General features: G+C 40.0%; 1 protein-coding gene and 1 long non-coding RNA gene across 3 annotated transcripts; one reads left to right on the top strand and one right to left on the bottom strand.

Annotated features, from left to right (window-relative positions):
• Positions 1-213: 213 nt before the first annotated feature.
• On the top strand, positions 214-6,890 carry pdcd4b (programmed cell death 4b). Of its 2 annotated transcripts, none has more exons than XM_037256102.1 (12): positions 214-309; positions 717-812; positions 1,606-1,923; positions 2,969-3,063; positions 3,619-3,732; positions 3,812-4,033; positions 5,357-5,454; positions 5,941-6,055; positions 6,170-6,277; positions 6,346-6,456; positions 6,530-6,665; positions 6,749-6,890. In XM_037256102.1, exons 2-12 carry the CDS (start codon positions 770-772, stop codon positions 6,817-6,819), a joined length of 1,431 nt encoding a protein of 476 aa, XP_037111997.1. In that variant the 5' UTR covers positions 214-309; positions 717-769; the 3' UTR covers positions 6,820-6,890. The 2 variants fall into 2 exon arrangements, with proteins under 2 accessions (XP_037111997.1, XP_037112005.1); XM_037256110.1 differs by having other exon boundaries at positions 6,530-6,669; positions 6,749-6,877.
• Positions 6,891-7,216: 326 nt separating this feature from the next.
• Positions 7,217-8,643, bottom strand: LOC119125524. Its single transcript, XR_005098474.1, has 3 exons — positions 8,575-8,643; positions 8,013-8,076; positions 7,217-7,708 (listed from the first exon to the last, which is right to left on the bottom strand). It is a non-coding gene; the product is annotated as an uncharacterized LOC119125524 (long non-coding RNA).
• Between the last annotated feature and the right edge of the window lie 1,862 nt (positions 8,644-10,505).

Raw genomic sequence — 10,505 nt, 5'->3', positions numbered from 1 at the left:
TTTTTTCTCAATAATTTAAATTTGCCAGGGTTGCCTGTGTGTCAAATTTACAAGACGTATTTACTTTCCCTTTACACGGACTCTGCTAAACTTTTACGGATAAAATGTATATTTTTGTTTATGTTATTTGAGATTAAAAAAACTCACATTTCTATTGGCTGTGGTGTTTTTAAAACCCCGCCTCTGTCAGCCAATCAGAGAGTATAACAAAGCGCTGACGTGATGGAGTTGCTGGGTAGACAAATTGAAAACGACGTAGTTCCAAGTCAGCACAGAGCTTGAGGACTGCAGACGAACACTGATTCATTTGTGAGTTATTGACCAAATGTACATGCCATAACGTGTTGGCAAACATGGTATATTTTAATGCACTATTAGAGATTAAAAAAACAACAACGATACGTTGTACGCGCATTCCGACGCGTTGTTTGTTAATTTTATTGCCGTAACCCGTCTGTCTTTTTAATCGTCGTAGCTGCTAAACAGACAGCAAATTGCACATTTGCATATAGCATTCGCATTATCACGTTAATACAGTTTATATTTCCCCCCTGTCAGTGAGTGGTCGTGCTATATGCTACTGCTAGCCATTGTTTATCAACAGTACAGTGGGACTTTGAATGAAGGCAACCGTGGGGGTGGGCCTCTGTTGCGTTGTTTCGTGTCTGGGCATATTTCTTCGTCCAACCTTTGCATTCTGTTCTTGGATATTACAGGTTTATACTAAATCATTTTTTGCTGTTGCAACATCTATTCACTGTTGTCGGATATGGCAGCTGACTGCGAGGCCTGGCTCAACTCGAACCCCGTCGGTGAGTGTGGGCCATTCCGAGCCATTTTAAGTGCATCATCAGCTGAGTTCGAATGGAGAAAAGTGGTTGTGTGCATGGAAGTCGTCTTTCTTTTCTTTCTTTCAGAATTAATCAATCGTTTTGCCACGTAGAGTATCGATAATGCTGGATTTGACATTTTGGGAACTTAATTTTTAAAGTGCAGCCATGTCGCTGACTGTTCTGTATTCGATAATTGAAAGAAACATGAAAATAAGCGCATACGTCACTCCTCAGAAAATGAATGATGTCATTTGATGTAATTTAAATCATTACGCACTAAAACATGACATGCTATGCAACAAATGGAGTAGTAAAAGATTGATGTCATGTTAGGCGTCTAAGTCTAGTGATCAAGTTTAACTATTCTGTGCTTGCTGAGGGTTTCTCTGGGTAGTCTGTCTTCTTCCCAAGTTCCAAAAAAAGTCATGTTTGGTATAATTTTGTATTTATGTATGTGAATGGTGTATTGGGCTACTGCCCAGTAATCAAACTCGCACGGCATGCACTACTAGTGCAAACGGAAGCTTCTAAATTATATATTGATGTGAATGTGAGCGTGAATCATTTGTTAGCTGCAATTGACTGGATCGGATCCACCTTAGCCGCAATTCTAATTATAAGCAATATAGAAAAAGAAAGGATGATGTCATGTAACAGTTATTCTATACAAGTAGATCAACAGCGCCTCCACGGGTTGACACTAATTAGAGCACTCTTTATTTTTGCCTTGTGTGGCATCTCAATTAAATACTATTTCTTTTTTCTCCCATAGAGGTTGACAATGTGAGTGACTCCTTTGAATCTGAAGACGAAAAGAACACTGGCACACTTGTCGCCAACAAGAACATCAGCAACGAGGTCAATGGCAACTGGTTGTTGTCGTCGAGCAGCAGCATCCACGAGGCGCGTCTCAAAGCCAAAGCTAAGCGGAGGCTCAGGAAGAACTCGTCCAGGGATTCTGGCAGGGGGGACTCCCTTAGTGATAATGGTGATTTGGTCAGGGGAACAGCGGTGGCCCCCACCAGCCCTAAAAGTAAGCTGCTGGACAGGAAGTCCAGACTGGGCAAAGGCAGAGGTCTGCCAAAGAAAGGTAAGACAATGTGTTAAATAATAAGTGATGACACTAATTGTTGGGTATGCCAGGAAGCGTTTGTTGTTGTAAAAGTTTGGTAGGCATAACCTGGTTAGTTTGCAAAGAAATTTTGAGGACATGGACAAACAAGATGCTTTAAAAATCTGATCATTACAACAATATAAAATCAATGGGAATCACAAATCACAGCACTGAATCAGTAAACTTGAGCTACCCACCACTACTTTACATTCTTACTCCCCTCATTCTTCTTGTTGGGGCTGCACCTCATCCTGGAATTTGGATTGTTTTGCAAAAAGAGGTCAGAAGGACACATGCAATGTTACAGGGATTTTTTCTCTCTCACATATATTTTACAGTAAATATCAATGCACGTAGTGAGGGTTTAGTCTTGTAGTTGAAATAAAAGGCAATTTCTCTCTCCACAGAATCTAGCACACCTTCTTGTACTTTGATTTACCGTGATAGCCACACACGCACGCCACAGACTGAGCCAAATGTGTTCACGTAACCAGCAGGACTAAATATAGTGAGATGTTAAGTAAAACTTGGCACACAAGCTGCTTTGCCATCCATCTTTGCAAAGTGCCTGCAATCTGCTGTTGCATGAACAAGTTCTTAACAACAGAACTCAATACTGACCAAAGAAGTGTGCGTGTGTGTGTGTGTGTGTGTGTGTGTGTGTGGTGGTGGTGTTTTGCCACTGGGATTTGTCTGAAACTGGTCTTATGCTTGAGCCTGAGTGGCTCACAGTCACAAGAAGCAAATCTTTTTCATTTGAAATACATGAAAAGCTTCCTTGATCTTGGGTGCCGTTTCAACTCAGCATTAGCGCTCGCTTTGTCACGTTGTTTGTTACGTGACATTATCGTTTTCGTTAATTCGTTTATTTCAACATGATCCCCTATAACATGTTTTTATTTCTACTAAAATAGTTCTTAGGGTGTTTTTTTAAGGGTCATATTGCAGACACTTCATGTACTGTTACCCAAAAGCAGTTAACCCTCTCCTGCTTATCTTTTTGACCTATTTTTGTGTGCAGGTGGGGCTGGAGGCAAAGGTGTGTGGGGCAGATCCGGTGAAGTGTATGAACCAGAGCAAGTAGACGAGAAAGACCCAAACTATGACGAAGCTCAGGTACTGACTACTCCAACATGGGATTTTCCATGTTTCACATTATTATTTGGCCTTTTAATTTGTTGCTCTTTCAAAACACATTTTTGCATTTTTTTTCTTTGTGAAATACAGTAGTGTAATCAAATCCAATAATATATATTACTTGCATGTCCAATGCTCTGAAAATCCTTCATTGATTAATATGGATATACGTATTTCGGTGATGAAAAACACCTCAAAACTACAACCCGATAACTAAACACAGTTAAGCCCATTTTTGTCATTAGGCCAGTCTTAAGGGCACTGAAGCCTTGCTTAAACCCCTCTGAATAATTTGGTGGTTAATAATGTGCTAGCATCCACAGATGCTTCATTTACCCCAGACACTTCTAAAGCGTCAATAAATTGCTTCCATTTAATGTTCCTTTACATATTCTCTTGCTGATGCTAGTCTAATCCATTCTGGTGTTTACTTTGCAACCAACACATATTTACACAGCACAGTAGCGCAATAAAAGCAAAAGTCAAAATGGTCCATTGATATTTCTGTTGTGAACATGTGGAATGTTTGGCCAGGAAAACTGTGTGTATGAGACTGTGGTCCCTCCGCTGGATGAGAGGGACTTTGAGAAGACGGTCACCCCCATCGTGCAGGAGTACTTTGAACACGGAGACACAAATGAAGTTGCGGTAAGCATGAGGAGTGCAGTCCACGAAGAAGCATAAAGATCTTACAGATACTAGCGTCAACAACTCCCTCCTCATGTAGGAACTGCTGGCAGATCTAAACCTGGGGCCCATGAGAAGCGAGGTGCCCTCGCTGGCTGTGTCGTTAGCACTGGAGGCTAAGGCCAGCCAGCGGGAGCTGACCTCCAAGCTGCTGGCTGATCTCTGTGGACCCGTCTTATTCCGCAGTGATATGGAGAAGTCCTTTGACAAACTCTTACAAGAGCTCCCAGATCTGGTGCTGGACACACCTGGAGCCCCGCAGGTGAGTGTCTCTGTCATTCAACTTAATTTTGTGATGACATCACAAAAAGCCAAAGAAAAAGTGGCGTTAAGCCTTCAGATAACATTTTGTTTGACTTTTGAGGCATTCAAATTGCAACACTGTGTGGCATTTGACGATGCAACTCTCGTTTCCACTTTATTCTTCCTGAGGGTTTAAACTTGTTGAGTTATACTTTATATTTCAAATATTTTGTTCAAGCATATTTTTTTGTTTGTGCGTGTCCTTTTCGTGTAGCATAGACATGAGATCTGTGGTCATTGTCTGGCTGTGCAGTAAAAATGCAAGCTCAGCAGAGTGTTCTGAAAGGCCTATTAGTAGCCCTCTCCCCATGACCCCTCCCTCTCTGTCTCAGTTGGTCTTGCTTGTTCTTTCTCACAGATCTGTGTGTGTTTATAGGGCCTGTATAAACCTCCCTCTGTATCCCTCACTCTAGTTTTCTCACATTCTCATACATCTACACACACACACACACACACACACACACACATGCACACATTGCCTTTTGTTCTTCTTGCGGCAGCCTGTCAAGCCTTCACCGAATTGAGAGTGAACTGACTCGTCTGTACAGGAACAATAGTCAGAGTGCTGAGTGCATGCTTTGTGGATACCAGGGCAACAAAGCCAGCTCTTTCGATTACCGAAAATTACGCAGACACAACTGTAAACAAGCACGTGTAGTTAGCTACGCACACATGCCAGTGACACCACAATATGTTGTGTCTCATGGTAAAGTTTTGTCATTAGTTCAAAGTGGATGATATTTCAATTATATACTATTTCTGTCTTATGATATAACACTGTCCATTTTCTAGATACTGTACTTGTCCTATTTAGTGTTGTGGATGAGCTAGAACCTATCTCAGCATACTGAGAGACGCGGGAGGCAGGCTACACCCTTAATCCATCCATCCATCCATCCATCCATCCATCCATCCATCCATCCATCCATCCATCCATCCATCCATCCATCCATCCATCCATCCATCCATCCATATCCTGTTCAAATCATGGGAATCCAATGGATGGATGGATGGACAGATGGACCGGCGGGTGGGCGGGTAGCCCGACGGATGGATGGAACATAATTAAAAGTAATTAATTAGAAGCCCCATACAACCTTTAAACATAAAACAAGTTTTCATAAAAGACTAAAACCTCAGGTGGTCTTGCCGTCATCTCATTCCAACACCGCCCCTCAAGTCGCATCTTTTCTTTCTCGCACATGAAGGAAATCCGTGGGGATAACTGATACATCTAGAAATTGTGATATTAAAGACACATTTTCTCTTTCTTGTTTCCTAGCTCATGGGCCAGTTCATCGCACGAGCTGTTCGTGACCAAATCTTGTCAAAGAGCTACATTGAGAGCTATAAAGGCAGAGTTGGCTGTGAATACACAAGGTACTGTATGTGATTGAGTGTAGGATACATGTTTAGTCATGGGCAGGGAAAGTTTAAAAAAAAAAAAAAAAATTATACTCAAGTAAGAATATTGTTATTTAGATTATGACTCGACCACGTGTTTTATTAAGAGCATGGATGTCAACACTTTTTTGCAATATACAACTTCAGATATTGCTCAACAATGAATGAAAACTATAAAATAACAAATTTAGGAAAGTTGTTCTTTTTTTCAGAAAGTAGTTTCACGAGTTTCCCAAGTTCAAAGTAGAGTTTTTCTAGGCTGAAATATGGACATTTTTAGGCAGGCGTAGACCGCAGTGCATGTTTTCCCATAGTCTGTATGGTTCAACATATTGTACAGATTGAATACGAGGCCAGCAGAGCTATGTGAGTCACACGCCATTGTTTCCTCCGTTGGGGGGTCGAGCTGTTGTGTTCGAAGTGTACCTAATTTTGTGACTTGCATAAATCATCATCTTGCAGGGCGGCCCTCGACCGGGCGGCTGTGCTTTTGAAGATGAGTAAGGGTGGCGTTCGCATCGACAACCAATGGGGCATAGGTGGGGGCCAGAGACCTGTCACACAGCTTGTCAAAGAGGTACAGTCCTTAATGTCGTCGCATCATCAATTTTATCCATTCGCTGTTGACATTTAATGTCTCTAAGTCCACTGTTGCTGTGTAAAACAAAAAGTATTTTTTTGATTATATCAGATGAACCTCCTGCTAAAGGAATACATCCTATCTGGAGACAGCAAGGAGGCTGAGAGGTGTCTGAAAGATTTGGAGGTTCCTCATTTTCATCATGAGTTTGTCTATGAGGTAAGTCAGTCTGCTATGCAGTCAGCTACCAACAGACCCGGCTCAGTGTTCTGACTTATTTCTTGAAGGCTCTAGTAATGGTATTGGAGTCCAAGGGAGAGAAGACATTCAAAATGCTTCTGCAGCTTCTTAAGTTGCTCTCTGTGTCCTCCATTATCACTGTGGACCAAATGAGAAGGGTAAGACGCCACCAGCTGTTTAACATTTGTATTGCATATCTATGCACTCAGTATTGTTGTTTTTCTTCCTTAGGGCTATGAAAGAGTTTATATGGATATAGCTGAAATTAACATAGATGTTCCCCGTGCGTACTTCATCCTTGAGCAGTTTGTTGAAAAGAGCTTTAACATGGGAATCATTGATGTAAAGTTACGAGACCTTTGTCCCTGTAGGTAAGTGCTCACACCTTCTTGGCAACATTATTAAAATATACAAAATTTGTGACCTATGTCGTTTTATTTCTCCTGTCAGGGGCCGCAAGAGATTTGTCAGCGAGGGAGACGGGGGTGTCATCAAAACTGAAAGCTAAGAAGTGGTTTTAAAGCTCCAATACTTTTTTACTTGCATATTTTTCCAAACTAGGAGCAAAAAAAAAAAAAACACACTTTTGAAACTGAAGTTCTTTAGATGGTTTCCTCTCGTGTTTCAACATAAACGATAACATAAGCTAACCTTGAAAGTGCCACACCTCTGTATCAGTCATTCCATATTATGATGTACAGTATTCGACGGAGTTTACTGCCGCACATTTTGTGTGCTCTAGGAGGCAATTTGTTTGTCCACGCGACTGCTTTGTGTCAAGAGCTTTATAAAACAGTGTATGGAAAATAAAGGGGAGAATGTTATATGCAATACTTCTGCCCCCTTTACTAGCTGCTTTTTCTATGCTGTGTGACTCTTTTTCTTTGATCACTGAAGGTCAGTTCAGGTTCCAAGAGGTGGTCTTAGAGTGTTTATTTTTATATCAATCACATTCTGGTACAATTGATTTACCAAGTGTTTCTTCCATTGTTCATTAAAACTACTATAAAGAATAAGATTTTTTAAAATTATTATCTACATAACAATTGACAGCTGAAGATAAACTCAGGTTATCAAAAAACACAAGACATAGGTGTAAATAATGAATATTTCATTTGATATCATCCCTCCAATGCACCCACTGGTCAATAAAGCAATCTAAATGTATTTCATTGCTGGCTGGTTTGTGTATCCAATAAGTTGGATCCGTCTTTCATTCATAGCTCTGATGGAGAGAATCTGCTGCAGGTCTCTATTGCGACTGCTCCTTCATTGCAAGTTCTTGTTGTTTGACAGCCTCTTGAGCCTCCATCTGCATCTTCTCCAGCTTCTCAAGTGTGACCGACTTGAGTGGGAGGAGTTTGGGTTTACAAAGAACCATGGTAGGGACATCTTCCATAGATAGTTGGCCTGCGATGACAAAAAAAAAGTCAGCAGCAACATGAATTATAATTTTTACTGATAATTATACTTCCCAACTAAACATAGTGTCTCATAGTTTTGTTTTAATCCAAAACGACCAGCAGTACATTGTGTTTGAAGCTTGTCCATAATAATTTCATGAGTAAACATCCCTGTTCTATATCAAACAAACTTATTTTCTTACAGTGACGATGGTAGTTCATGCAAAAAATAAAATAAAAAAATGTACATGCAATTATCAGTTCTGTTAGTGTGAACCAAATGTGTTTTTGTCGATCTTGAAGATACAAACCTTGCTTCGGCAGAACTTCTCTGAACACCGATTTCACCTCTGGCATTGTGTCTTCTTGATTAACCTATTGATGTGTAGAAAACATCTTATTACATCTGTTTTATTGTGCATTTTTTTGTCAATCGAGTAAAGACCATAAAATACAAAATATGACTTTATATGACCTTTGTAGGCACGATACAATCGTTTTCACGAAACAACCGGTCACTTAAGTGAGCATTATTGTCTTTGGGCCGGTTTGATGTGTGCACTGCGCCTATTTTAGGCATGCGATGGACACTGCCCTGCAAAATGCATTTGTTAAATATTTAACGCGGCTAAAAAAATATTTTACGGTGACGTGCGTTGTAACTTGAAAACAACATTGAGCTAGCTGAGCTGACGCTACCATTAGCATGTAGCTAGACTATCTGCATAAAAACTGCTTCATTGTATAACACGGATGGTTTCGAGAAACCCGCTCACAATTTAGGCTTTGGGCCGCATTTTTTAAAAAAAAACAAGCGTTACTCCGCTGCACCAATTACTTCCTAATAATACACTAGGATCTTGGACTACTCACCTTCACTGGGTCGGTTGTCAAGACAACGTTACCACTAGATTACGTCATTTTCTTCCTCGCCTTTTCCACCATACGAGTGTTCTACTGACATCTACAGGCGACATTTAGATGAATAAAAACAAAAGCTCTCGCCGACCTTTGCCCTTAGTTTCTATTTAATGAGGGAAGATTAGATGCATCGAATGTGTTTTTCTTGTTGATTGTGTGATAATAAACCGTTTTATTAAGGGTAACTTGAGTGTTTTAGTTTGCGTCTCTTTGATAGTTGTGTTTTAACGAATGTGTTGAGACAAGTAAAAAAAAAATCATGTTTTTATATACTTGTTATTGTTTGCCTTGGAAATTTTCCACATTCTTTTGCAATTCAGGGAATTATATGTGTGTGTTAAAATACTGACAAGTTGTGGTATCTCAAACTTCACTCAATTGAATCTTGTATGTGTGCGTATGTGTGTTTTTCATTAAGTGTGCAGATCATATTTAGCTATATTTCAAAGACTAGCGATAACATTCAGGTCATTTGAGATAGCTGTGCCATTCATGGTCAAAGGTCGCATATGTGATGAGGCAGCAATACTCTTCAAGCTCCATAGCCAATGTTAACCAGTGCCCATTTGTAATAGCTCTGTATCTGTATAGTTGCAGAATGCCATTTTACCTACTTTTCTTCACCTTTACAAAATATTCAAGTAGGATACTTTTGTAGTGTCAAATCACTGATGTGTTGAAAATTTGTGGCAACAGAGAAAAATACATTGGATCCATAAAATCTTTACAAATTAACAATGTTTTTCTAACAATAGGTGATGAAAAGTGAGTGATTAGCACTGTCTAGAACTGCAAACAATGATAAAAGCTTGTGGTTGCGCCACTACATATGCTGTATCCCAAAAGGTTTATTGCGCTTGCCCACTTTTGACAACGGGAAATGGATGCCACATCCTGGAGAAAACTGAAAAGGTCTATTACAAAAGAAAGTGAATAGGAGTGTGGAAATGATTACAAATGGGGTGAAACTTTCAGTAACTTTCGGTGAGGTTCGTGGCCCATATTTACACGATAAGTATGGATAATTGGGATGCATCATAAACATTTTTGCAAACATTAGAGATGTGAAGCGAAATACAACCATTAATCGTAGAGTAATTTTACCAACAAACAGTGATGCTGCTTTTGTGCTAGTTCTGCTTCTTTTGAGGGATATTGCGCAATCTAAAGCGAGAGTACCTAGAATAAATCTGATTAACAACGATTTTTTGTTTTAATTATATTGTACAGAATACAGAGACTTCATGCACAGTGGACATGGACTATGAGTGAATTTCCTGTTCTTGGAAAGCGGCAGAGAATTTCAGTGTTTTTTTTTAGTTGCAGCCTGTTGTCGCGTCGTCGGCCGCCGAATCCCACTGCGCATGTCCGCTAGTGTTGGCTCGTGAGTGAACGATTTGTTCAAAGGAACGAATCTTTTCAGTGAACGACAGTGAACGAATCACTTAATAATCAATTATTCTCAAAGCATCCCCTGATCTTAAGCTCCCAAGAGAGCAAGGAAAAACTCAGAAAACCCCTACTAAAAGAAAGAAATAGTCGTATCATTTTATTTCATCGTATTTATATATTTATCATAAATGTATTATTTATTCATATAAAGGCCTGTCCGCGAAAATATTTCTGACATGTAACCGGTCCGTGGCGCAAAAAAGGTTGGGGACCACTAATCTTAACTATTCGCTTGTGAGCTACTCCATAAAACAATATTTATTCCAGGCCGTGTGAGCGAGGCTTACATAGTGTAGTGGTTAGTACTCTGAGCTCTCACCCCAGCGACACGGGTTCGAATCTTAGATGGGCCTAAAAAATTTTATTATAGAAAATTTGCAACACAGTTGCTCGTGTGCTGCCCCATATAACCATACACCTCCCTAAAGTTT

The sequence above is a fragment of the Syngnathus acus genome, chromosome 1 (genome assembly GCF_901709675.1).
Source record: "Syngnathus acus chromosome 1, fSynAcu1.2, whole genome shotgun sequence".
Lineage (NCBI taxonomy): Eukaryota > Metazoa > Chordata > Actinopteri > Syngnathiformes > Syngnathidae > Syngnathus > Syngnathus acus.
The sequence above is the reverse complement of the archived record's forward strand: the minus strand, read 5'-3'. Positions and strand labels throughout refer to the sequence as shown.

Excerpts from the sequence above, each read along its gene's own strand:
- pdcd4b (XM_037256102.1), top strand. The coding sequence starts at position 770 with ATGGCAGCTGACTGCGAGGCCTGGCTCAACTCGAACCCCGTCG. Across the intron at positions 1,924-2,968 it reads CAGAGGTCTGCCAAAGAAAG|GTGGGGCTGGAGGCAAAGGT; the intron begins GTAAGACAATGT and ends TTTTGTGTGCAG. Across the intron at positions 6,666-6,748 it reads GTTACGAGACCTTTGTCCCT|GGGCCGCAAGAGATTTGTCA; the intron begins GTAGGTAAGTGC and ends TTCTCCTGTCAG.